The 27373-nt window shown below is 40.1% G+C and overlaps 3 protein-coding genes across 4 annotated transcripts in view; 2 read left to right on the top strand and 1 right to left on the bottom strand.

Annotated features, from left to right (window-relative positions):
* baiap2l2b (BAR/IMD domain containing adaptor protein 2 like 2b) overlaps nt 1-7259 on the top strand; it is an 11962-nt gene extending 4703 nt beyond the window's left edge. Inside the window, exons 7-14 of the mRNA XM_042227395.1 lie at nt 139-270; nt 2124-2228; nt 2846-2948; nt 3150-3357; nt 3986-4051; nt 4300-4630; nt 4746-4789; nt 5203-7259. Coding sequence (XP_042083329.1) covers nt 139-270; nt 2124-2228; nt 2846-2948; nt 3150-3357; nt 3986-4051; nt 4300-4630; nt 4746-4789; nt 5203-5278 — 1065 coding nt within the window. The 3' untranslated portion in view covers nt 5279-7259. The remainder of the gene's footprint in view (nt 1-138; nt 271-2123; nt 2229-2845; nt 2949-3149; nt 3358-3985; nt 4052-4299; nt 4631-4745; nt 4790-5202) is intronic.
* Nucleotides 7260-7350: 91 nt separating this feature from the next.
* pvalb7 (parvalbumin 7) overlaps nt 7351-27373 on the bottom strand; it is a 45109-nt gene continuing 25086 nt past the window's right edge. The window contains exons 1-5 of one of the 2 annotated variants that reach the window (XM_005939445.3): nt 12911-13066; nt 9395-9463; nt 9099-9228; nt 8846-8955; nt 7351-8008 (exon numbers count right to left, since the gene is read on the bottom strand). In XM_005939445.3, coding sequence (XP_005939507.2) covers nt 7983-8008; nt 8846-8955; nt 9099-9228; nt 9395-9455 — 327 coding nt within the window. In that variant the 5' untranslated portion in view covers nt 9456-9463; nt 12911-13066 and the 3' untranslated portion in view covers nt 7351-7982. Of the gene's footprint in view, nt 8009-8845; nt 8956-9098; nt 9229-9394; nt 9464-12910; nt 13067-27373 lie in introns of those variants that run through there. The other variant, XM_005939446.3, reaches the window with a different exon arrangement.
* Nucleotides 25960-27373, top strand: part of ncf4 (neutrophil cytosolic factor 4) — a 37381-nt gene continuing 35967 nt past the window's right edge. The window contains exons 1-3 of the mRNA XM_042227393.1: nt 25960-26177; nt 26545-26629; nt 26742-26901. Of these exons, the coding sequence (XP_042083327.1) occupies nt 26146-26177; nt 26545-26629; nt 26742-26901 (277 nt within the window). The 5' untranslated portion in view covers nt 25960-26145. The remainder of the gene's footprint in view (nt 26178-26544; nt 26630-26741; nt 26902-27373) is intronic.

Here is a 27373-nt window from a genome sequence, read left to right on the forward strand (position 1 = left end):
ACACACACACACACACACACACACACACACACACACACACACACACACACACACACACAGTCCAGTAATACACCTTGTGAGTGTATCATTGTAGGTGCATGCCCTCATGTTCATTGTTCCCTGTGCGTGCGGTTTTAGGAGAACAGTGAATACATGCTGTACCTGCGGCAGAGCCATCAGGAGATCTTAAAGGAGGAGGAGAGGAGGTATCGCTTCTTGGCAGAGAAACACTGTGGCCTCACTCAGTCACTGCTGTTCCTAATTAACAAGGTATTCATACACACTGGCCAACCTACACAGTAGAGTTGATTAACCCTGAGCAGCATCTGTGTGAGATTAAGGTAAAATGGTATTATCTTACTTTTGCCATAATTTATTCAGTACTAGTGCGCTCTTTGAGCTACAAGTGCACTTGTTGCTAAATGTAATGGTGTAACTGGTCAGATCTGTTGATTCAAATGCAATGAAATCAGAAAAATCGAGTTTAAGCAGGAAAAATAAATGTTGTAAATCTGTCCTGGGAGATTACGGTGTCGGTGTGAAAAGCTCCATTAATAGGTGGGTCCCAAAAAAAATGTTTAACATATGAAATATTTTCAAAAATTTTACGTGTTCAGTATGTAAAGGCCTTAAATCTTTTATTTTTAGGTGACATGATGATGGGTCAGTTTAGTCACCAGTAACCTTGTAACCTGCTGAAAGGCACATTACATACTTTTTAAAGAAATACTCACTACAATCTGCTCTGCAAAACAAGGAACAAAAAACATGTTAGATATAATACAGAAATACAAAATTTTGCTTAATTTATATTTTCTTTTACATTCATCAGAAAAAAGCTGATGAATGTATTATTATGTAATACAAGTTTCCTTTGAAAGAAAACTTTTGCAGCCTTCAATATAGCCGGTACACTGAACAATAACTATTTTTTGTAACATTTTGAATATATAATTACTGTCCTGACTGATAAGCTGCATTTCCCACTTCATGGTAGTAGATGGAGCTTAGTATTCTGTGTATCAGCTACATCAGCTGCAATCTATCATGTTGTGAAGGGAAGGCCGACTGCAGCCATCAGCCATGAGCTTGGAGTGCTTTTTCCACCAAGACACTGAACTGCCCAGCCTTTTTATCCCAGTCGTGTGGGACCTTGCCAATATCTTGTTCATCTGATGAAACTCACTTCTCAGTGTCATGTGTCTTATTTACTGAAGCAATATGTCTTAGACCTAAACCTAGAAAAACACATTAAGACAATAACAAAATCAGCTTACTATCACCTCAAGAATATTTCAAGGATAAAAGATCTGATGTCTCAACAGGACCTGGAAAAACTAGTCCATGCATTCATCTTTAGCAGGCTTGACTACTGTAACAGCGTCTTTACAGGTCTACCTAAAAAAATCAGTCAGACAACTACAGCTCATTCAGAACTGCTGCTCGAGTCCTCACTAAGACCAAAAAAGTGGACCACATCAGTCCAGCTCTGAGGTCTTTACACTGGCTGCCTGTCCGTCAGAGGATAGACTTTAAAGTCCTGATGCTGGTCTATAAAGCTCTGAATGGTTTAGGATCAAAATACATCAGTGACCTCCTGACCCAGTATGAACCTTCCAGATCCCTCAGGTCATCTGGATCCGGTCTTTTATCAGTTCCCAGAGTCAGAACCAGACACGGAGAAGCTGCATTCAGCTTTTATGCTCCTTATATCTGGAACAAACTCCCAGAAAGCCTCAGATCAGCTGAAACACTCAGTTTATTTAAATCCAGGTTGAAGACTCACCTGTTCTCAGCTGCATTTGAATAAAGCACCAAATCCACACTTAAGCTTAAATTTCAAAACTTACATTTTAACTACTGATTTTATCTACTGTTCTGATTTTATCTGTTTTGATTTTTGATCTTATATACTGTTTTGTTTGTTTGTTAGTTAGTTAGTTAGTTTTTAATCAATTTTAAATCATGCTTTTTATTTGTTTTTGTTTCTAATGTCTCTGTAAAGCACTTTGAATCACCTTGTTGTTGAATTGTGCTACACAAATAAACTTGCCTTGCCTAGTCATGTTGCTGAATGATCAAACTGAGATGGAATGAGGCGCTCACCTCTAATCCGTTTTCAGACTGGTGCATCTCTCCAGCAGAAGGCAGACGGATGGAAGGAGAAAGTGAATGACACCAGAGTCTCCAGATCTCGAACACCCACCCATTCAGACCAAGAGGCACAGGTACCAGCACTTTATCAGGTTTACTCATTTTTTTTTAGCCAGTAGGAACATTACACATGAGTATGCCACGCACTATAAAACAAGGTACAGTGGCTGTGGTTTCTCAGCGAAACACTGCACACTCTGCTGTGTTTGAATTTGTGGAAACATAGGAACAGAAACCAAGTCAAGTCTCACCGTCTTATTTTTCTTATAGTTCAATAAATAAACCAAAGTCTATTTAAAATAATTTATGTTAAATTCACTTAATAAGTGGCATCTGTTATGTTTACTAGCATCCCCAGTCTAGTTCAGCAGCTGTATTTGTATTCTCATGTGTCTGTTCTCTGCTAATAATGTACTATTTGTGCTGTAAAGGTTGCTTAATCCATCATCTACAGCTGAAGTGCTTCACAGCGAGTGTAAGCACATATTTGCTTGGTTTATTTGTACAACATGGTGTTTAGTTTTTCCAGCATTAGTCTCTGTGGTTCTTTAGAAATCTTGACACTAAATCGAGCACCAGCACCAGATTGTTTATTTATAATCGTAATATTCCTGCTGAAAGCAAACCTTGCTATGCCAGACTTCAAATAAAAAAATCCGATCAGTGGGATCTGTATTCTGTGTCTGCTTAGCTGCGAGGTTCAGTGAGCTCCCTGCTGCAGACGGTAGCCAGAGATGAGGATATGTCCTGGGCCAGGCGGGAGCAGCAGGCACTGGGCAGAGTCCCTTCTAGAGGTGGGAGGTGTGCTGTTCTAATTATAAGAGCTGTATATTAATATGTGATTATTTGATAACCTTTGATGCCAGAGAAGATTAGAAGTATTAATATTTGCTTGTTTATATGCATTCATTCATGCATGCCTAAAATATTCCTATTAATATTCTTTTAATCTTTTTCTCCTCTCTGTTTCTCCTTCATCTTTCCTCTCCCTCCAGCACCGTCTCCCCTCCCCAGCCGCTCTCGCTCCAGTTCAGTGGGGGAATCTTTAGGCCTGGGAGGAGGGAGAGTCATGAGAGCGCTGGTTTCTCATCCCTCCTCATCCAACCCAAAGCTCCTGCCTTTCAACAGGGGGGAGACTGTCATCGTCCTGGTCCAGGAGCCACGCAACGGGTGGCTGTATGGGCGCACTGACAGCAGCCTGCGGTGGGAAATAAACATTTACGTGCATGCGCCGTTTTTGAAATGCTCCGTCTTTACAGTGTTCAGTTATCATCTGCACCCAATCTTAAAATTGATGGCCTTATAAAAAAAAGTCCCTCACAGAGTTTTTCCAATAAAAGGGTAAAGATGTCAACCTTTTACCACTTTGAGCTCCTAGATCAAGTCACAAATTTGTTTTGCTCATGATACTATTTAAAATTTTTTTACAATTATTACTGTAAAACTAAATAATAGTAACTCAAAAGACCAGAAACCAGTAAAACAAACAGAAACTCTGATGTGATTGTGGCACATCACATCCGTCTCTCATGAAATCTCCCTCAGGGTTCCCCAGATTATCAGCTTTGGGTTAGTTCGCATCATCGTGCGATGCTAAGCCCGAACCATCTAACCATCAGTGTTAGGATTATGAGGGAAAAGATTATTATGTGGGAAAAGGTTGAGAACCTGTGATTTAAAGGTTTGCTCTTGTGTTTGGTTGAGAGACTACACGAGCGCTGAAAAAAACACAAGACTGAGAATTACAGAGTCTGTTGCTGGAATTAGTTTTTTGATTTATGTAAAGACAGGAAGACACATGATGTTTAATTTTCTGTCTTTTCTCCTCCAGTCAGGGCTGGTTCCCTGCTGCGTACGTGGCCCCTATTGAGGATTTCTCCAATAATTTAGCAACAAGGTAGGAGACAGATACTAATCTCAAATCTGTATGCCAAAATGTTCTTTCTCTGGCATGACACTGGACACCAAGAAAAAAAAGATATTGGGGCAAACCACAGGATCTAATCTGTATGATATGTGAATATTTAGGTTGCTGCTCTGGGAGAAGATGTTATTATTTTGTTATCCTTTAGTAAAATATTCCAGATATTTGTCCCACTATGAATCACTTAAAAGATTCTGCTCCTTTTGCCCCAACAGTGGCAGTTCTCTAAGAAGTCACAGTATGAACAATCTGAATGACAGTGACACCTACGCCGACCAGTCAGAGAGCAAGAGTTACGGAGACGTCCCACCCCCGGCCACACCCAATCGTAGAGCCTCTGTGGACTTCAGGCCTATCTCTCCACTCCCTGAGAAGAAGGGAGAAGAGGCGTTGGAGACGAAGCCGAGTCAAACAAGGAGCTACAATGAACATCCACTTCCTCCCCCACCGCCTCCCCCTCCACCAATTCAGAGTGCAAGGAGGAGTTCAGGAGATTTTCGACCCATTTCTCCCCTACCTGACAGAAAGGGTAGATCAGCATCTGACGTCCAGGTGCTACATGTTTAACTTTAATTATAATTGTCTCTTTAACACAGAAAAATACGCAACACTTCAGTGCTAAGTGTGGATTTGTATTCATTTATTGATTTATTTGTATTTTTTGTAGGCATTATCACCACATGGACCCCCTGAAAACCCACTGTTTCCCAGGTAATTAGACATGGATTATGTATGCATTTATGGATTATTGTTATGTATTGTTCTGGAAAAAAAAATGCCAGTGCAGCACTGCTTTGCCAATATACCATGATCCAATATATATGAATCCTATGAATTGTCTTCCCAGAAAACTAGATTACACTTGAGAATCTGCAAGAAACATCTTTTTGAATCCCAATTCCCACTGCAAACAATAAACCCCGATCAAAGTTTACTTGAAACAAAGACCTCCACAGAGTGCTCATTGCACACTGTCAAAATGTACCACCCTCAGGCTGTGGTGTGATGTTAGTGTCTAAACCTAGAGTGTGTGCACCTCTGTCTGAGTGGTTTATTGGTATTGGCAGAAAGCAGTTGAGTGTATGTGGTGTTGTATATCATTTTCCATCATCCTCTCATTTCAGAGGCACAAACCCATTCGCCACGGTAAAGCTTCGTCCCACGACGACCAATGACAGATCTGCTCCTCAGATCCATTAATCCATCGGCACTCGTGCATGCAGGGTTTGTTACTGATGCTGTGAGATCAGGTTGTGGAGGCAGGACATACATTTTTGTTAGTGAATGACGTGACATGTCTGAAATGTGAATGCTCTGAGTGAAATGGCCAGAAGGTTTGTACCGTTTTAAGATAACGTATCTCCCATACCAAAGAAGATACTGTAATACACATCGATTAATCAAATATTAAAACCATTGAGTTGATCATAGCATTAATTCAGACAGGCCACAAAGACAAGCTGAGCTGAGCAGTCTCAGCCCACATTAGCTCATCGACATCCCTTTCATAATTTTATATAAGGAACACTGATTAAACTTTGAGTGACTAATTTTTAGTTGTAAAAACTTCCTACTATGAACTTATCAATCCACAGTTATGGTAAATTGTAAGGTTTTATATATCAGGACAGAGTAAAACTAATCTGGACCTTTCTAGGTTTTAAAACTAGCTAAATACAGCCCAGTTGAACTACAAAACATGACATATTACTCTGTGTCATAATTTCTTTAACAAAAATTAAGCAAAGCTACAGAAAAATGTGAAAAACTAAGCACACAGGTACTTTAATTAAGAGCGTATGTAGCAGCTAGTCGCTGCTGGTCAGATTGACTTGATTAACTAATCATCAGCTGGTGTTACCACCACTATATAGCAGAACACAATGCTACAAACCTCTTAGGAGGGGATGCCCCAGGAAATTCACCCCAAAGTCAGACTTTGCAGAGCTCACACAATTACCAAAAAGCACAGAGCTACATCTACAAGCCTCAGTTAGCATGCTAAATTGTAAAGTTCTTGACAGTACAATTAGAAAAAGACTGGACAGATATGGCTTATATAGAATGGTTGCCAGAAGAAAGCCTCTTCTCTCTAAAAATAAAATATTGCAGCAGAGCTTAGATATGCAAAGTTACATCTGCACAAGACTCAAGACTTTGGGAACAACGAGTGGAGGTGGTTGACCATAATGCACAGCAGTAGGTTTGGAGAAAACCAAACAGCATATTGACACAAAACCCTCCTACCAACGGCACAGTGGTGACGGAGTGATGCTTTGGGCTTGTTTTGCAGCCACAGGACCTGGAAACCTTACAGTCAACCTTGAACTCCTCAGTCAAAGCACAGACCTCAACCTGAAATTCTGCGATCGGACCTTCAGAGAACTATGCATAAATTAAAGCTCACAAATCTCAATAAACTCAGGCAGCGTTACAAAGAAGAGTGGATCAAAGTTCCTCCACAACAATGTTGGCTGATAATGTCACACAATTGCTTCACGCTGCTAAAGGTGGTTCTATGGAATCATGTGATGTGCTTTGTTTTCAGACACTGCTTCAGTATTTTGGTTTAGTTTTTGTTACATAAATAATAGAAAGGTGTAATATGTCATGTTTTGTTACACATGACGAACTGTACTTATTTTATGTTAAAACCTACAAAGGACCAGAAGAGTTTTGCTGCAGGCTTGCAAGCCACTTTGCAACCCGCCTCCACCCCATGGCCTTCTTTCTGTCTGTATCTCTTGTTATTAATGTTCACTCTGTTCTGTACCAGGATCCTGTTGCTCCATAGTGATGTGACGCCAAACATAAATTGCTACAATGTCCAAATCAGCCATCCTCCCTGACTGAACTAAACTAAAATGGTTATTTTAACAAACCTTTGTACAGCAATTTGAGTTTGTATGTTAATATTTGTTTGAGTCTGTTGGTAAAAATATTCAGAGAATATTTAAACATTTTTGGAAGTATGCTTGTTGCCAGAAATTTGAAGAAAACACTGATGCTGCGCTGTTTTCTACAGCATCTTATTCATGTGTCAGCACCACGTCTTCAGTCTCTTTACTATGAAACCTGGCTGTTGGCAAAATATTTATATGTGTGTGTGAGCAAGCAACCTGAGAAAGAAGGCATGTTTCCCAAAATGTTAAGCTTAAGCTCTCCACCATCCCAGTGATTGACCTGTTTTGCGATGTTCAGTGTGTTGTATTTGTGTGAGTTCAATGTTGTGTGTTCACTGCGAGTAACAATAAGTAAAGAGACACCTCACGTCAAGTTTTCTTTTTTATTATCATTTCATACTGAGATCTTTTCTCTCTTCACAGCTCTCCTTATATGATTTTATTTACTACATGATCTGATCAGAGGCAGGGGGTGGAGGAGGAGGTGGAGAAGGAGGAGGTGGTTGAGGTGAGGGAGGTGAATGAAGGTGGATAAAGAGGAGGAGTGGGAGGAAAGTGCACTGACATGTGAACATCTAGAAATAAAACCAGTCAAGACGCAATGCAGGAAGGAAATTAAGATTTAAGGAGTCTTGAGAACATCTACACCATCTACAACACTAGTACCACCTTTTTTGACCACAGACTATCCTCGCGAAATCATTAAGAATGCTTCTGAAATCCATACAGCATGTGTGGTTAAATATATATATATCTATCTATATATATAAAAAGAAAAATGAAAAGTGAAACTGGTGCCTGTTATGCCTGTATGTTCCTCCTCAGGTGGACTCCCTGTTGGCCTGTTTTTGGTAGTGTTTTGCAGAGAGCAGGCCTGGTCTGACTCCGTGTGAGGGGTCCAGAGCGAGGAAAGGGAGGAAGAGTTTGGAGGTCGCAGTTACAAAATGTGGATGCAGGGACAACGAGGAGCAGGAAGAACAAGAGGGGAGTTCAGCTTTCCCCTACTCATGCACTAAGGCTTCAAACTCTGGAAAAAAAAGAGAGCAAAACAAAAATGTAAATGCGCAGTGAAACATTATCACCATATTCAGTTAAACACCAACAAGAAACTGATCCAAGTATTTCATGGTGTCTGGAACCTTGAACTGTGTTTTTCCTCTGGACCAAAGCTTCTATATCATAAAACAAATCTTTCACCTTTAATACATCAACAGGCCACACTGTTGCTCTGGTTTTCTGCAAAGCAAGTTATCCAACATTTCTCACTCACCCATTCATTCTTGCACTTTTTTATGCCCAGTTGCTTTCTATTTAACATTCACACGCTAATGTACACATCAGGAGGTTCACTATCTGGCCCAGCCACACTTTGGTGTATTTTATGGGATTCCTTATACACCAAGCACAAGCATTCATTCCACCTGTCATCCCTTGAAGTCGCTGAATGGTGTTACCATAGCTAACATTTCAGATATTGTGTTTTTATGATTATGTTAAAAAAAACCAAAGATTAATTGGCAGATTTAGTTTATGGCATGTTTATTCCAGTAAACAAATTCGATATTTAAAAGTTGGTGTTAGCTTGCACAGGTGACATTACATTTTTTTCTCAGTGTATCTTTTCTTGCAAACTTGCAAATTTGCTTCGGTCATATTCAGTTTTTCACTAGATGTGAACCATAAGAATCAAGTATTAGAAACATTTTGGTAAAATCTGAAAAATCCCACACAACATACAGCATTTGTGGAAGTGCAGAAAGCCTACTTGCTAGCTCTCCTCCCACCCCGTCCTCATCCTACTCTCATCGCCTCTTTGTATCTTTTTGAAGAATAAACTGAAAACATTTTGACACCTTTCTCTTACCATCAATGCCGATCTTGCCATCTCCATCTTTGTCTGCAGCTGTGAGAAATGCTTTAGTCTCAGCGTCAGTCAGATCTCTGCCATCCTTGGAAAAGCCCTTCAGTACAAACCTGAGAAAAGTGCAGGTTGATGCAGAAAGTGGGTCACTGTAGGGCAGCTTTAAGGAACATGTGACATCAGCGTTATATTGCAGAGCTGTATCTTTCATCATGTCTGCTTTTAGCGTGTTTTTGCATCTGTTTGAGTTTCTTACTTTAGCTCTTCTTCTTCTATAAATCCGCTACCATCCACATCCAGAACCTGAAAGACCTTCTTGACGTTTTCAGCCGACATGGCCTTCATTCCCACCATTTCAAAGAACTTTTTAGGGTCAAATGTTTCTGCTACAAAAGACAAGGCAAAGATAAAAGATTTTATTATATCAACTCCATGTGCACAGATTTTTTTTAAAAACAGATTTTTTATGGGTCAGCAAAAAATTTAAGGCCAACTTTTGGCACTTTGCAGCGCTGCTGAGAATAACACAGAGCCTCTACAACAGTTACTGACCTGCGAAGGCATCAAGAGCTTTCTTGATCTCCTCAGGTTTTAGCAGATCTGTCATAACCATTTTGTTTCCTGGAGAGAGAGACAGAGAGGACATGAAAGGCACAAAGTTTGGTATTGCATTTCAAAGAGGTGAGTGAGCAGCAGCTCTGCAGCTGAGCTGATCTGATACGAAAGCTGAAAGTAAAATCTAACTCGTTATGTGCACATGTGTTTGGAAATGTATTTTTAGTTAGACAGATGTTGCATTTTACAGAACAGTAAATTAAGAGAAGATTATCCATGCCAACAAACCCAAGGAGAATTTCAACCCTGATTGGGCTGGTAGGAATATCTTTAAGGCATTCGAGAGATGGCCTCTGTGGAACTTGGCACAACGAGAGGTTAATTGAAGGACATACGTTAGAATTTAAGACAGAGACATAAATACAGTCTGGCAAACGCCCATGGAGAGAGACAAGCTTTGTACACTGAAATAAGCACCCAGAATTGCTCTGGATTCTCCGTTATCTTAAAAGTATCACTCTGTCGGAGGGATTTAAGCACTTCTGAGGAGAGACTTTCCTGCAATTTTTTTCTTTGACTACAATTTTGACAAATAGAACGTGTGAAACAGCGAAGCTGAGTTTGTCAAACAGTACTTTGACATCAGTTAAAGTACATGGTATATTTTACAGTTAAAGTAGTCATTGCATGATAAACTCTGATGGAATTTATGGTGTGAAAAGAGCCTTTTTTAATTAGAATTAGGCATTAAATTGTATGTTATTAATTGAAATGTCTTCTGTTCTCTGTGTCATGTGTCACAGAGTCACAGTGCAACTAGTTACCCTCAGTTGATGCAGATGTTTTCCACACTTTAATCCAGCAGTGTCAAACATAAGGCCCAGGGACCAGAAGTGGCCTGCCAGTGACTCCAATCTCTGTCTTATAATTACATGACAGTTGATAATTTTAAAACATTTAGTTCTTACATTTTAAGCCCAGCAGCTTATCATGAAATTGCACTTATTTATATGTAGTTAAAATTCTTTATACTGACTAAAAGGGGAGTTTAAGATCCAATATGTGGCCCACAATGTGAAATGATTTTGATTCCTTGCTTTGACATATAAAGAAAATTCCATTAGTTTGTAAAATAACTTTATTAAACCTAAGAAACCTGTCCAGTCATTGTGAAATACACACCACTTTATAGCTGAATAACACAAAGTGTGCTGTAGAGCTGCGTGTGCTCAGTACAAATGTGTAACCTGTTGTGTTTCATGTCTCATCCGCTTGCTCGGTTCTATTTTGTGATCAGTGTGCTCTTAGCTGCAGTACATGACTTTAGCCTGTAGGTGTCACACCTGAGCTGATCCCAGAGTCCTGACATTTCAGAGCTCTGGGATCAAGTACTGAGTTGTCAAGATAGATGTTTGATGAGTGGGTTTTGTGTCTTTAAGAGATGTGAGCTCCTGAGTATGTAAGAGTATATGTCTCACAGTCAGGATACGTGTGCTGAGAGACTTGCAAAGCCCCACCGGGGTCATGTCAGTAGTCCCTGTGCAGATTGCACTATCCTGACCCCTGGAAAATCCCAGGCCTTCCTGTCCAAAGGACAGAATGATAAAAGTAAAAATTCATTGTCATCCTCTTGCTTTCTGTCCAATCAGCTTCTCAACTGTCACCACACCTGTTATGTGTCTGTTTTTGGCAGCAAAAACCAATTAGTGAGCATCTGTTTGTGGTTTGTGAAATGTCTTGAGATGTGCAGATTTTTTTCCCTGTCAATAAGATGATGCAAATAGAAAGCGTTGATGCAATGAAGCCATCTCAGTGATAACATTTTTTGCTTTTGGGAACGTGCCACAGTTGTTTTTATTACCTATATCAGCAGTCATACGGTTCCAGTTAGTTGTTGTGGATCTTGTCAGATTTTGTGTTTTGTATTTTGTAAAACACAAAACTAAACATTCAGATGACATAACTGACGTTCTTTCAGCCCATCGTAAAATTCACAGGTTTTGTCCCACTGTTCATGAACTTTGCAACAAGTGTTCACGAGCATGTGCGCTTTCTTTTTCCATGACAGTGCCCTCAAACGTGATGTCACTTGTAATGCAGACAAACTGGGCCTCAGTCACATAAATCTGTGTTTAAACCACATGTATGAACTGTTTCACACTCAAATCCGACACAAAGAGACAAACGAAGAAGGCCTGGCTATCTTTTAAAGTTTAAACACACATTTTTCATCAATAATAATAGTTGTAGTAGTTGTGATAATCATAATAATTTCATTTCAGATATTATGTGTATGTCTCTAAAAGAACAAGAACAAAAATGCTCAAAATAACATGAAGGATAATATATAATATATATGTATAATATATTGAATAGCATTCTGATAGGCTGAACGGTGATACAAAAAAGTACACATACAGAGCCTGAGGTAACTGGGTTTCCTTATGGGGTGGGTAATTGTGTGCGCCCACTTATTTCAGTGTGCAGAGTGACAACGTTTCTGCTCACATATTATGAATGACACTCGGTGACTTTATTTAACTTGCAGTGAAGGATGTGCATGCTGTGATGGATATGCGGGGTTATATTTTAGTATCATAACATAACAGACCTTCACTGAGGATTGAAAGCCACTCTTGCCTGCGTGTGTGCTATAAATAAGTCGTGTTTCTTTAGAAAAGTGGATACAGTTCTAACCAGCAACTTAACTTTTTTATTTTTATGTTTTTCTGGTGGCGTTAATGATTTGAAAAGCAGATCAGCATAATACCCTAAAGCACATATAAATATCTGCCAGTTAAAGTTCTGAGTCATGGCACAGAAAAGTGTATTGTTCAGTGAAGCGTCTCTTATTTAAGTCCTCTTTTCAGAATACCAACAACACCTAAAATCATCTACAGCAGACATTAGCTACTGTACTTACTTAAGCACACAGCTGCTGTGCCACTGACACCTGTTCTTGGTGAAACCTGAGCAAGGAAACACCCACGAGACCAACACCTGCTGCTAACATTACCTTTTATTTCAAACAAGCTACTGCAGAGGAGCGAAAACCAAACTGAAACCACCAAACATCCCCATATTTAACAATTTGTGAATTGATTTCAAAAGGATATATTTACATAGCTTGTTATTCTTCTTTGGCACTCTAATACTGTATGACTTTATCGACTGGACCTTTTCACTTTATCAAGTTGTCTTTCATAGGCCTCGCAAATCCTGAATCAATGGTGCTCCTGATTGATTTTCTTAGTCGAGTTTCTAGCGGAGCGTTCGCCCTCAGGCTTACACAAACACACCCCCGATGCACATCCTGCAGCTACAAACAGTTTATCCCCATGTGTCATTCATATCTTGGTAATTTACAACTATTTCACTTAGCTGAAGTCTCTCTGCTTGTCACAGATAATCCCCGAAAAAAATTGCAGTTAAATCTTCAGCTTCCAGTGTCCTATGTGTGGTCTCTTGCACCTGTAAATGTTTGTGTGTGTGTTTATTTATTTTCTGTCTTACCTGAATAAAGGGGTGGATGATTGCAGCTGAGAAATAAGGCAAAACAAAAGGTGATGGAGAGGAATTGGAGCAGAGAGAAGACAGAAGGGCAGGAGATGGAGGTAAGATGAGCAAGATGAAGGGGGGGACGACACAATATGACTTTTATAGCTGCTTCCAAACACATACACACTTACCCCATACACCCAACATGCCCACCTCTCATTATACTCTATTTTCAGAGGGGGGGAGGAGGGGGGGTGTCAAGATATGACGCAAGCACTGTTGGCCTGAGAGTGTGATCGTTTTCTGTTTTCTGTGCAGCACTACCATATCACACACGGGACTGGTAATAATACCACTTTATCTGTCTTGTTTGGACCTTACCCACATCTTCTGTCTTGATCTGTGCGTCTGTCAATACATTTGGTCCTGTCTCTCACACTCAGTATAACTAATAGCACTGGCTTGGCCATGTTATGAGAGGCTGTAGTTACAACTACTTTTAGAAAATGCCATCAAGGAGTTGCACATGTAGCACTGTGTGAAGTCCAGTTTCTTTATATTTTGTTAGGAAAATGGGGAGTAGGTGTAGCTGTTTGTTGAAAATCAAGGAAACATATATGGGAATACAGTATGTCAGGCAAATAAATGATACTACAACCAATCAGACAGTATTTCATGGGGGATCCAACTCTGATACTTTTCTGTGTTCATCATTACACACAGTGTTGACAAGATGTCCAACGCTCAACCCAAAACCATGACAGAGCCTCCACCGTGTTTTACAGATAGCTGCACATGGTCTCTGTTGTACCTCACTTCTTACCTCACATCTTCATATGTATATTAATAAAGATTTGAACCAGAAAGGTCAAATTCAGATGCAGTGGTCCATCAGACCTGCTGGCACTGATTTTCAGTTTGGCATTCCTCAGCCCTTTCTCCCCGTTCCCTTTCTTGAGAACGACTTCTTGACTCTTTGATTGAGACAATTTTTGATTACGTTTCAGTGAACCGCAGATGGATCTTTTCCTAAAAGCCAGATTTTTGAATTGGATTTTTACCTTTTTCTTAAGGACATGGCTTTCAGATGGTGTTTATCTGCTGTAGATTATTTTTAAGACTGCCACGTCTTCTTTGTCCATCACTTGTTCAATTCTTGGCTATTTGGTATATTCAGAAAAAAACAGAAGAGAGCATAATTTGAGAGCAAATTATGTACTTTTGGAACATGCTACCAATAACAGAGAGCCTTAAGACAGCAGTCCCCAACCCCTGGACCGGTCCGTGAGTCGTTTGGTACCGGGCCACGAGAGTTGAGGCTCGGGCATGACATTTATAGTTTTCAGGGTTTTTATTGGTTTTTATCGTTATTTTGCATCGTTTTTATCGTTAATTTAGTTTCCCTGGGTCTTTTCCTGTGTGTTATGAATAAATCTTCTTTTTTTGGTACCGGTCAGGTTTTATTTTGTTGTATTTATCCTTTGTCTGTGAAAATATTGTCAGACATAAAATAGTCCGTGGCGCAAAAAAGGTTGGGGACTGCTGCCTTAAGATACACTTTCTTTAACTGTCTTTTGCTAAGTTCTCTGTTGTCTGTAGATGCAACTCTGAGTCTGGCTCTTTGGAAGGAAAATATAAAGGATAGATTGGTGGCTCAAGATTTGTAAATAGCACAGTATAAGTTCAGTGTACAAGATACCTTTGTTATACAGAGCTTTGCAGTACTCACTGCCTAATGTAATTCAGAGTGATTAAGAGCAGACACTAAAATTCAGTTTTTATAAGTAAAAGCTACTTAAAATAATGATCAACACCAAGGAACACTATGGCTGTGCTGGCAGCACGAGGTGTCCCAACACCTTCCTAAATTGCTTTATATTGGATTCATAACTTATTCTTGCATTTTATGAATGCATTCAAATGAATTCCACTGTATGAATTGTGCCAAAGAAATGCATTTAATTTTTTTTGATTTGCTAGGATTTCTAACTCATCCAAGGCAAAGTTATGCTGAAGAAGTCTGTTCTTTCCATCTTTTATCCAAGAGAAACTTTCCCCTCAACTTTTTCTCTCCCTATCTGTCCTTTCATCTTAACATCGTCCTATTTTTTATATCTAATTTCTCTGTCCATATCTTCCTACACCATACATCTGTGCTTATCAGTCTCTGTCTGTATAGGTTGTTAACTTTGTGCCTTTTTTGTTCTCCCTTTTTCTCCCTTTGGTTCGCTTATCTTTTGCTGAGTGATTTAGTAGGCCACCTTGCACCCAGTTAGTCAAGGCCAACAGAGAAATTTATTTGTAGTAGTGCATCTATGAAAGAAAAGAAAAGTCAGTAAGATACTTTAGTTGTAATAAAACGGCAGCCAGTTAAAAATACGAAGGGTTTTTTTGTTTTGTTTTTTACTGCAGAGATTTTCATTATGAGCATTAAATGAGATTTCATCCCTGGGAGTTCATGGTTGATTATACCACACTGCCAAGGTATTAGGCTTTCAACATCAAATATTCATTCCCTGCAAATTTTGTGTGGAAGAGAAAGCTGGAAATTACAGCACATTTTAAGCCTTAATAATGACTTGCTAATTACAGGTTTTAATAATCGAACACCTCCATGGTTAGATTTTACTGTTGGCTGTTAGTAATAGTAATGTCTGCCATGGTTTCCAGTGTAAAATTCAGGCACAAAATGTAGTAATGTTATGACATATTCAACTGCAGCTGACACTGTGACTAATAGTATTGTTAAAAAACCCGTTACTAATTAAAGAACAAAAATAGCAACAAAAAATGTAAACATTTTAAATTTAAAAGACTACCAAGCATAAAAAGGGAAAATAAAATGCGACTCTCTGTTCCTTCATGTCCTGCGCTGACCCTCTGTTCTGTCCTGAGACACTCTTAGATTTCGCCTCTCTATTGAGTTACCCTCTCGTCAGCACTTTCCAGCATTGTAGAAGAATGGGAAAGGGAGGAGTGAGGTGGTGAGGACAACATGCTGGAAGGATTTGTAGTTGGTGGGGGTGGAGAACGGTCAGGAAGGGAGGATAGAGAAAGACACTGAGATACACAAAGAAGAATTTGCAGCTTGTTCATGAGATCTCTACAGTCTTGGTTTATTATTAGACTTGTCAAAGGTTTTTGACAGTGTCAACCAAAGCATCCTTGATAGAAATATGGCTTCACAGTGTTTACAACTTAGTAAAGAAAAGTCTGTAGCTAATAACAAAGATGATTAAAATAGAATTAACCTACTTTTTGGACTACAGTGGTCCCTTGTTTATCGCGGGAGTTACATTCTAAAAATAACTCACGATAGGTGAAATCCACAAAGTAGACAACTTAATTTTTTACAATTAGTATAGATGTTTTAAGGCTGTGAAACCCCTCACTACACACTTTACACACTTTTCTCAGACAGGCATGAACATTTCCACACGTTTCTTTCTTGTTTAAACAAGTTCAAACCTTCATAGAAAAATAGGTACAGTATTATAGAATGAAACCAAAGGCACCCGCGGTTGCTTTTGACGGTGTAAAATGTTTCGTCAAAATTGTTGTGTTTTGTTGGGGGGAACCTACAAACATACAGTACAGCACTTCGGAGTCACACTGCTAGCAATTGAAGATTCATGTAAATTTGAAAAGCTGAACGAATTCTGTACTGCATAGGAGACACGGCACGAGATCGATTGACAATGGTCTACAGCCAGTCAGGATGCAGAACACAATGCGCTGTAAAAGACAACAAAACCCCAAACAAACAAACAAAAAACCATGCAAAATTGCACAAAAAAAATCAGTGAAACAGACAAGCTGCAAAAGTTGAGCCACGTTATAGCGAGTGACCGCTGTACATGAGTCCAACTACTTCTACTGCTCTCTTTGAATGGCCTACAGGGGTCTGCAAAAATATGCTTTTTATTTATTTATTTATTTATTGCTGATACGCCTTTTTCATTTCACATCCATACCTAATTTGAATTTGGCTGACTTTCCTCAGTAGGTAGTCTCTTTATGGACCCACTTTCCCAATGAGTTCAATTCAGTTTTATTTACAGTTGTGGTCAGAAGTTTACATACAGTATGGGCATGAATGTTGACTCTGTAATGACTTAAAAAAACATGAACTAGGTGCACAAGTTTGAATTTATTTTGGGTTTTCTGTAATACACAGGGTCAAAAGATTCTACAATGTCTTTAAACTGGGCAAGACAAAGGCTTAGTAACATCTCATTAGTGATGATGATTGAATACAACTGGTACTTTCTCTTTGTCAGCATAAAAATGATTTGTTTGAGAGCACTCATTGGATTGACCAGTACACAGAACAATGGGAAAGTCCAAGGATCTAAGATCCAAGAAGGAGAACTGTAGATTTTCACATGTTGGCGAAGTCTCTTGGAACCGTTTCTTTACAACTCCAGATTCCTGGATCATCAGTTCATCAGTTCAAACAATTGTACTTTAAGTACAAGTTGATTCAGATTCAGGAACAACCCTTTAACCACTAAGGCTCAGGCCTGTCATGCACTAGAAACTGCTGCCACACCAACATTACTGTTGACATTAAAGTAAGTTTCACATCAGCATAGACTGAAAGGTTGCCCACCAAGAAAAAAGCCCCGGCTCCAAAACTGACAGTTTCACGCTCAACTGAAATTTGAGGCTGACCACACGGACAAGTCAAATGCTTTCTAGAGAAAGGTTGAAAGAGAGACTGAACTATTCTGTCATGATGACAAAAGATATGTTTGGAGGAGTAAAGCTGAAGCTTTCAAAGCTAATAACATTGTACTAGCTGTCAAGCATGCTGGTAGTAGCGTCATGTTCTAGGACTGTTTTGCAGCCAGTACTGGTACATTGCATAAAGTGGATGGAGTAATGAAGAAGGAGAAATGTTGTCTCCAAATGTTTCAACTTCACCTCAAATCGGCAGTTAGACGGTTGAAACGTGGACACAATTGGATGTTTCAACAGGCCAATGATCCCAAATATGAACCATATTTTTCATTTGTGATGTCCATGTCTCGCTCTGACCTGGAGATTGCTATACATGCATTTATTTCCTCATGCTTGGACTATTGTAACTCACTGGTTACGTGTCTAAGCATAAGGTTCTCTGGATCGTCTGCAGGTTGTGCAAAACGCTGCAGCTAGGCTTTTGACAAAATCCTCTAAGTATTCACATGTGACACCGTTGCTATCTGGGCTACACTGGCTTCCTGTTGAATTCAGAGTCCATTTTAAGATCCTGGTCTTGACTAATAGAGCTTTGCATGGACTGGCACCAGCCTACATCTCTGATATGCTGCAGCCCTATGTCCCTAGCAGGTCCCTGAGGTCATCTGATCAGGGCTTACTTATTATAAAACAGACTAAGATGAGAACTGGTGATAGAGCTTTTGCCACTGTGGCCCCGAGACTGTGGAACTCTTTCCCCCAAACCGTAAGACTGTAGACTCAGTAGTTGTTTCAAAAACAACTAAAAACTCACCTTTTTAAACTGCTTCTGGTTAATTTTTGCCTGTTTTATATTGTCTGTTTTACCTTTTTGTGGCTTTTTATCTTATGTACAGCACTTTGTGACTCTGTCTAGAAAGGTGCTATATAAATAAAATGCTATTTATTTTATTTATTTATGTGTAATTATGTGTTATATGTACGCTAACTGATGGCTTCTTTATTGTGTTTGGGATTTTAGATTATCCCCAAATGAAATGAAAGTGCAAGAAATGAAGACCAAGAGTTTGAAGGCACAAATTGGGGTTATAATGGAGTGTGATTACTGCCAGAGAGAGTTACATAAATACAGTGTAGGCTGAAGAGACACTCGTGATTATAAACTGTTTAATTGGCCAAGACAGCTTAACACTGAAGTGAAAATAGGCAATGGAAAAAAAACAGGGTGACTGCTATACAAGACAGTAGATTCAGAAATAGATAAATGATGTAGACACACATCAAACTGAAAATAGAGAGAATGTGAGAAAGACAGTGACAGACAGACACAGGGAGTAAGAGGAATTAAATTTGTTTTTAATCACCAACTTGCTATTCAGCAACAGGTGGTATATGACATCGTGGCAGGGGTAGCTACAAGCCACAGCTGTCTATGTGAATAAGTGTGTATGAGTGGTATTGATATCAGTGGGGCATCCCTTGTCTACTTAACCAAAGATTAGCAGATATTGGCCCTAAAAATAAACACAGGGGAACCCGGTGTGCTTACTGATCAGGGGTGGAGCTGGAGAATATCGGACGTTTCACTTGTACAGTCGGGACTCAAAGGCCTCGTTCGCTCAAGAAGAAATAGCATCTTACTCACTTGCAGAGTGTGGAAGCATGTCTTTTAACACAACTGCTAGAAGAATAGATGCGTTTGGGGGTGATATTTGTTCATTTACTCCCTGGATTCACAAATGAAACCCCAACAAAATTAAAGCTGCTGTGCCGAGTAACTCCGTATTAATGGATCAGATAATTTCATCCATGTAAGAATCGCAAAAAGTAACAGATAACAAATACCCGAGTCTGCAGTTCCTCTCAGCAAAACAGAGCACCATTGAATCTGTTTCTTCTCTCTCATCACTCTCATTAAGCAGCACCAGTAGTTTTAGTGAACTGCTACACTGCTTTCACAAGAATATTGCAGGCAAAATAAGTGACTAACCAATGAACTTACTGAACAATCGATTTTGCCAGGAGTTGGTTAGTACTGCACTGTAATACATTTTCTTGAGAGGAGCAAAACTCTAATGTTTAGTTAATGTTAGTGTTCCTCCGTTAGATTAAGTATTGGAATTTCAGGAGCAGGACCACGCCTCCAAACACGCTCCTTCCGGTTCTCATCTTTATAGGTTCCCCCAGTTCTCCACCCTCCCTCCCCTTTTCTGTTCTTTAACGTCTTCACTTCTATTTAGTTCATGGGGATCTGCCAGGCCCGGGAGTCGTCGCCAGTCGCCTTCGAGGCCTTCCCCAAACCGCAGCTCATTTCATGTCCAAGCATTCACCTTTACTTACTAAAATGCTGTCAAACCTAAAATGAGGATGTGGGCCCGGCCAGTGAGTAGCAACTCTTGGGGTATAGATAACGGTATCACAGCTTATCTGCTTCACCGGCTGAGTGTCCATCAGGTCGATAACATTGATTATATGAAACTGCTTTTAATGTGATGTAAACTGCTTCAAGCTCAAGCAGATTTCTCAGACTCCGTCTCAAATATATAAAACTTGACATGGTAACTGACTCATTTTTGACCTGTGAGGTTTGCAGATCTTCGTGTCCACTTGTTTGCGCTTGACTGCAGCGATGCTCGAAACCTTGTCAGTTCAGCTCAGGCCAAAATGCACAGTAGAGTGGGAGAAGGAAGGCCCGCAGTTTTCCAAATGTGCACCACAGGCACCGGTTTTTGTGGTATATTTAGTTCTAATATTAGGGCCGGCGTGTGTGGGAGTGTGTGGGAGATGGTGAGTTTTTAAAGGAATGCACCAAGTTCTTGGGAGGTTAGCCTGTTACTCAGCCAACCTGTTAAATAATGAGAAACCAAATTTTTCCATTATCTGAAAGATTCCAGTTAGTCATGCTCATTGCTTATTACGTGCTATGTTTAGGGACGGTGGGTGACTAGCTTTGTGTCTATAATTACAACACTGGAACTCTAAAAAAGAGCTAAACCTAATCCTCACATCTCCTTTTTTTGATACTGTTGCTGAAAACTGTGTGTCTTACTAATCTGACATTAGCTGAGTACAGTAATTACAAATATGCGTCATTTTACGTTATTCAAAACAAGTGTTAACAAGTGGCCATTAAATTCGATCTGAAGTGAAAGACATTGATCATCCTGTTATCATGCAGTGCACCACTGAGAAAACTTTGATCCTGGCATTCATGCAGACATTGTGTTCACACCACCCACCTAACATCACTGCAGAGCCTGTGTCTGTGTCAGTTCTCAGTCATCCAGGTCATGTTAATTTAAGGAACTAGGCGGTTAGGGACAACCCCCTCTAGGGTTTAAATACCTGGGACTCTCCACCTTTAGGTTTTAAATCTGAAGAAGCCTCTTGGATGAGAGGTAAAACATCTTCATGAAACTTAGAGAAGTCCAGTTGCCTTCTTTTCCAGCTTCTGCAGACCATTTGCACTCCCTGTGGCACCAGCACTCACCAACAGCAGCAGCCTCCCCGAGCAGACAATGACCCCTGCAATGTCGCAGAACCTGCTCAGAGCTGCCTCAGAAACACAAAACAAACATGAGCCTATGATGTCGTCTTGACTGAAGTCCCCACATACAACATGAGCAGCATACATAAGCATACACAAGCCTGCTCCACTGAGGCTGCACTGGTCTACACACTGGTGCCACCAGTGATCTTGTGTTCATGCACCGACAGGTCTGTTCTGACAACGTGGTGGAGATCTGCAGATTATTAGGAAGGTGGTTTCAGTGTTGCTGGTGGTGGTGTGGATATCCAATATTTAGAATGTACACCTAGCATCAGAATGGGGAAGAAAGGTGATTTGAGTGATTTGAAACTTGGTGTGGTTGTTGTCTGAGTATTTGAGAAATTGCTGGTGCACTGGTATTTTCCCAACAAATCATCTGAGGTTTATAGCGTGTCACCATCGTGCTGTGTGGCATTCCAGAGGTAGATTTTAGATTTCGGCTCAGAGTTTTCATCACACAAAACAAAGACTCAGCATTTAGGTTACTGCCCAGCTTCACCTCTTCCTCTTTCTGCTTTCCTAATGATGTTACCACGGCAACAAGCTGCCGACATGTCAAACACAATCTGGGTGCTGAGACTTTCTGTCAGTCCCCCTTCTTCTGTTTCTCTGTGTGTATATGTGTGCACTGGTACCTGTCAACTTAATGGCTTATTAGATTTCATCAACACTTTTTTACAGCGTGCTTGTGTTTCAAAGATATAGTCCAAGGCCAGCATGCTATAAACTATATACAAACACTGTTACAGTACCCTCTTTTACAAGCGCACACACACATAGGGAAACTCCTCCACTGACATGTATAAGCATTCCCAACAGCAAATTCACCCGGACACACGTACACTCAAATGCGCAGAACAGACTCCAGCAGCTGGCCTGACCTTGAAGATAAATACACCCTTGAAAAATGCTTCTGCAATTCATGGCTGGCGGTGGTGTGTTATACGAGCAGCGTTTCAAAGGATCCATCTCGGGCTGCGTGAAAATAGATATGGAGTCAATATGTGATGCACTCACACACACACACACACATGCACACACACATCCATCTGTGCACCATCTTTTTCTCTCATGCACGCAAGGTCACTGTATTACACTCAATTTCTTGAACAAATCATCGTTTTTTTCCATTTTCTCTCACTCTCCCGATTGTTCTTTCTTGTAGTTGAGTATTTTGCTGTTTGCACACTGAGTGTAACTGAATCACATGACTGCAACTGCTCCAATCTCTTGTCAATCTGAGCGTGTAGATTTGCCACTAATCTGCTGATTTAGGTGTAGTTACAATTCTTGTGATTCACTGTGCTGGCTTAAAGCAGATGTTGTTTCTTTGTGTGCAGCTGTCCAGCTATAAACAAGTGCTGAGCTTGGATATAACTGTAAAAAAGTAATGAGTATGTGAAAGTCATCAGTTAGTCAATAACTTTCGTGGCATCTTGAGCACTTAGAAAACCATTTTAGACTGGACGGTAAATCAGTTCGTTTTTTGTTTCTATCCAACTCCCACACATTAACAACTGCACTGACATCTAGTGTTTGAAGCTTTAATAACCCCATATTTAATGTTTGAACTGTTCAAAACATTTTATTGCACAGTTATGTCCCTTCATTGGAATGTCAGCGTCACTAGCTGCTGCCTTTATTGACTTATGAATGTCAGTAACGAGAGACACCCGACAGGTGAGCGCTGAATGAAGGCAGGCTAGTGTCAAAGTGTGTGTGCATGAGATAAGATGTGAGAGAAAAACTGACTAAATAGGTGGTGGAGAAAGCTTGAACACGCCTTAAAGAACAATGACTGTTCTGATCTTACCATTATGCTTCTCAGTCAAAAGCCAATAAGAGCCTTTGTAAGAGGCTTTGTACACATGCACTGTGTACACATGCACAGTGTACACATGCAGTCGTTATTACTGTAAATAGCTCATTCTGGTAGGCATTTCTTCTCAGTTAAAACACTTTACTGTACATGTGAAAATCTCTGTTTGACATCCTAATTTATCATCTGATCGCAAAATGCGGTCAGCAAAAATGACCAGTCATGCACGTCACTTAAAGATTTTTTAATTTTTCTTTTTTTTCTGTCTAATTTATGTCAGTTAAATTTAAACCGTGTCTCTCAAAAATCAAAGTTCCCTGTATCAGGGTTTTACACTGTATGAAAGGCCAGATAAATGACACTGTTATTTGAAAGGTGCTGCTCTGAGAAAAGTTGGAGGAATTTGGCATTTTTCAGGTCGTTGTTTTGGTTTTTCTCCTTTTGTTTTGACGCCATAATGCAATGGTTACAACAGTAATTGATGAAACACAGAGACATGCTACTTCAGCTTTCTCCTACAGTCCAACATCCCTGGTTAACCTGTTGGAGTATAAATGAGGTGTGCATGTGAGCATGAATGGTTGCCCGTCTCTCTGTGTTAGCTCGTTGATAGACTGACGACCTGCTCGGGGTTTATCCCACCTCTCGTCCTCTGACAGCAGCCAGCTCTCCTTTCCGGCACCCTGAACTGAAGCGGCAGAAGAAAATGAATAAATGGTTGGATGGATGGAGATTTCTCAGGTTTTTATTTCACGTTTTCAGTCATTACGTAGTTTTATTTTCACTTGCTTTTTTAAACTTTGGATTCACTGGCTAGGTTTAAGAAAAGATTGTGCCTTCTTTCAACACTTTATCTTAAAAAAGTCCTTTACTTGCATTTGTATAATAATAATAATGATGACAAGTTGGAAGTGAGATCATCGCACATCTAAAGATATCTTCTGCATATCTGTGAGACGCCATTATGATGTAGTTCTTTTAGTAGCTAAAGAGCCAGATATTTCTCTCCGAGGTAAAATGAGAATGGATATTCAGCTTTATTGAGTCTGTTCGATTTGAAAATAGCTAATTACCACATTATGACAGCTTTATGGAGTTATAATATGGCAGTGCTGGGTTTACAGATTGTTCTACAGAACCATCAAGCATAAAAATGCCATCTAATACACACTGACACCAGTGGCAGTTGTAATTTCCTCCTTGCGCCTCTGTACTGCAGGTATTATATTATTCTGAGCTAAATGACAAAAGTGAGAGGGGTCCTGCTCGGAGACCATCTGTGTACCCTGTAATCTGCCTTCTGTGTACCTCGGGTATTAAATGTTAACACATGTTTGGCCTTTGCCTCAAAACTTCCTGTTTTTTTTATTTTAAATAACAGAGAAAATAATACGTGTGGTTACAGTTAAACATGCTGGCAGTTCAATGATTATTGATCACTTGTACTTAACTGTGACTCTGGGCTTAAACTGAGATATAGCAGATGCAAAGGTCTGGTGGAGCAGACCTGACAGGGCAGGTAAACTTATGGCATGTTCACTGAGTATCAGAGTACATTCACACGTTTTCAGATGTCTTATTCAGCTTAAGTTATATAGAGATGTGTGCTGTTTATTTCTATTTCAACACTGATTTAAAGAGTGTTGAACTACAGGAATATTTGTAAACAAATCCTTTATCCATTATATTAGGTCAAAAATAAGTTTACTCGATGTTTCGTGGTTAAACACAACTGAAAATTGTATTCAGTGGTCAGCATTTGCAGTTAACTATAGACATACAGGATGGCAGCGGAAATCGGACCTATTTAATTTGCACAGATGCGGTGCAGTGTGTCCAACAAGGCTATCACTACTGAAGAGGCCTCTTACTTGGTCACAGGAATCTTGCTAATCAGCTCAAGTTATTTATTGTAATTTTAACTTCCTGGTGGTGGATGTGGCTGGTTGTACATATACTCTGAGGAAGTGTTTCAAAAATAAACCATGAAAGGGACAAAATCCTGAGAAATGCTTGGGGAGTCCCAGTGCTTCATGTAAACCACACAGTTCTATTTTAAAATCTGCCACCGAAACTGGTTTACAGAAGGGGAGCGGCACCTTAAAACTCAAACACACACACACACAATGAAATTTACTTATAGCTGAAAATATATATACATAACATATGTATAATGTATATTATTCAGTGCATGTTACTGGTGAGAGTCTTTTGAGGGGTGCTCAAGGGCACAAAATTCGTTCAGCTAGTAGCAAGCATATTGCATTTTAGTATGATTTTCTGAGCATTGTAACGTCACAACATCAAGAAAGCTTCAACTGCCTCCAGGATGTTACAGTGCACACACACACATTACATAGCATCAAAAACATAATTTGGGAGCGCCGACGCATTGCCAGCTGCCAGCCAAGGATCTGATGTCCTTTGTCATTTTAGTCGTTGTCCTTAACCTCCACCTTATCCTTGGCGGTTTTGATAGAAAAACCGTTTTCTTGACGTTCGAGCCACGAAGCAAAAGACATTTGCAAACAGCATATTGCACTATATACTGTTTATACCCCCCCCCCCCCCCCAAGGATTGGATCCTAGAATCGCCCCTGGCGCACATTCAGAAACTGTAGAAATTCGAAACCTGCTGATTAATAATTCTGCTTCCAATTTACAACTTATATTGAAAAAGAAAGAAAGTAAAACAGAAACCGAGATCAGCTCTCGCAACGTGCGCGATGCCTTGCCAGTGCAAAGAAGCGTGAAGTGTGTCACACATGCTGGGTTCATGGAGTACTTACTTGTAAAGTGTGTAAACACAGGCACAGTGCGAAAGGCTGTACACCACAGATATCTAAACGCTCACTAAATCACATCTAAGTCCGCATACGGTTATTTTCTGCTTGAGTGTTTGAGTTTTTATCCTTATGCGTTTTTGTTTCCAGTGAAATTTACGCTTTTACCACATGGATTGTCAGCTGATGACGCCTGTGCGTGTTGTCTGTGTGTGTGTGCAGTGAGACTTCCCCACACATCTGTGTGGCCAAACGCGCGCACCCGTCTGCTGATCTTTTTTTTAAGGAACTTTCGCTTCCTGTTGCTTTTCTCCGCACTATTGCGCTTGTCAGTTTGAAAGTCAGTCAGCCTGTGGTGTGTGTGAAAAGTGCTTTGTTCACTAGCAGCTTTAAAGTTTCTTCTGCGTTCATCATCATGTCTCTGCCGCAGCAGTTACGCGACCAAAGGTGAGTCTGTCTACAGGTGACAGGTTAGAGTCGGTGAGCCGATGTTTTGCGCACAGACTGGCTGCGACGTTCATTTCTGATCGCTGGTGAATAATTGTAACATATCTAATTTGATCTAAAAAGACCAAACTGAATCAAGATCAGCATGTTTTATGGTTGTTTTACTCATACAGCACAGCTGTCATCATGTTAAAAACAAAACCTTTTTAATTGTAGATTATGTTTTTCATTGTTTGCTTGTGTGTGTGTGTGTGTGTGTGTGTGTGTGTGTGTGTGTGTGTGTGTGTGTGTGTGTGTGTGTGTGTGTTGTGTGTAAGTTTTTCTTTGTGTCATTTTTGTCTTAAATGATCTGGTCTTGTTGCTTTAGTGACTTTGATCAGCTCCCTCTCAACATCCCAATCAGCGCCACCATTGCTGATATCGAGGAGATTAAAGGCTTCATCGACTACTTTGTAAGCATTAAAAAAACTAAAGGGCTGAGATGTTTTTCACTGAGACTGGCTCAGAATACCAGGCTCAGCTGTTTCTTTTTCTCTTTCATTCATGCCTCCGTTTCTCTCTCAGAGGTTCGTGATTGAGGTGAAGACTAAAGGAGAGAGTAAGTACCTAATCTACAGGAGGTACCGGGAATTTTTCAACCTCCACCAGATCCTCGAGGCCAGGTACTCTTCAGAAAACCTGGCCAAACTGGGCCCAAACACCTGCATCCTGCCTCCTCTTCCAGGTGTGTGTGTGGGTGTGCACTGTTGATCGTCAGTGGCATGCACGGTGCAAGATTTTATGTCGCTCAAATATGCGCTTGTTAGTGTCCGGCTGCTGGCAGATTGGTTGTTATGCCCTCTGAAGCTTATCTAAATCTTTTCAGGCATGCCTTGTACTCGGACTATGTCAACAGTCACAGCTTCTGATTTTCAGTCTTGCTAAATTGCTTTTCTGAATTGCATGGTATGTGCTGTGATTTCCACCATGGCAGAAATGGCCCACATAAGAGCTGGTGGGTTCACTAACTCAAGGCAAACAGACTGAATTTGAATATGTTCCCTAAAAGTCAAACAATAGTTTGGTCTAGTGTGAAATATTGTAATGAGTGTGGGAAAATGGTATCTACTGTAATGGTTAGTTTCACAGTTTAGCTGTGTCAAAGTTACACAAAGGGAACTCCTACTGGATCCTTCCTGTATTGTCGCTCCATAACC

This window comes from Haplochromis burtoni, unplaced genomic scaffold, assembly GCF_018398535.1.
Source record: "Haplochromis burtoni strain Fernald_Lab_line unplaced genomic scaffold, NCSU_Asbu1 Contig_258, whole genome shotgun sequence".
NCBI lineage: Eukaryota > Metazoa > Chordata > Actinopteri > Cichliformes > Cichlidae > Haplochromis > Haplochromis burtoni.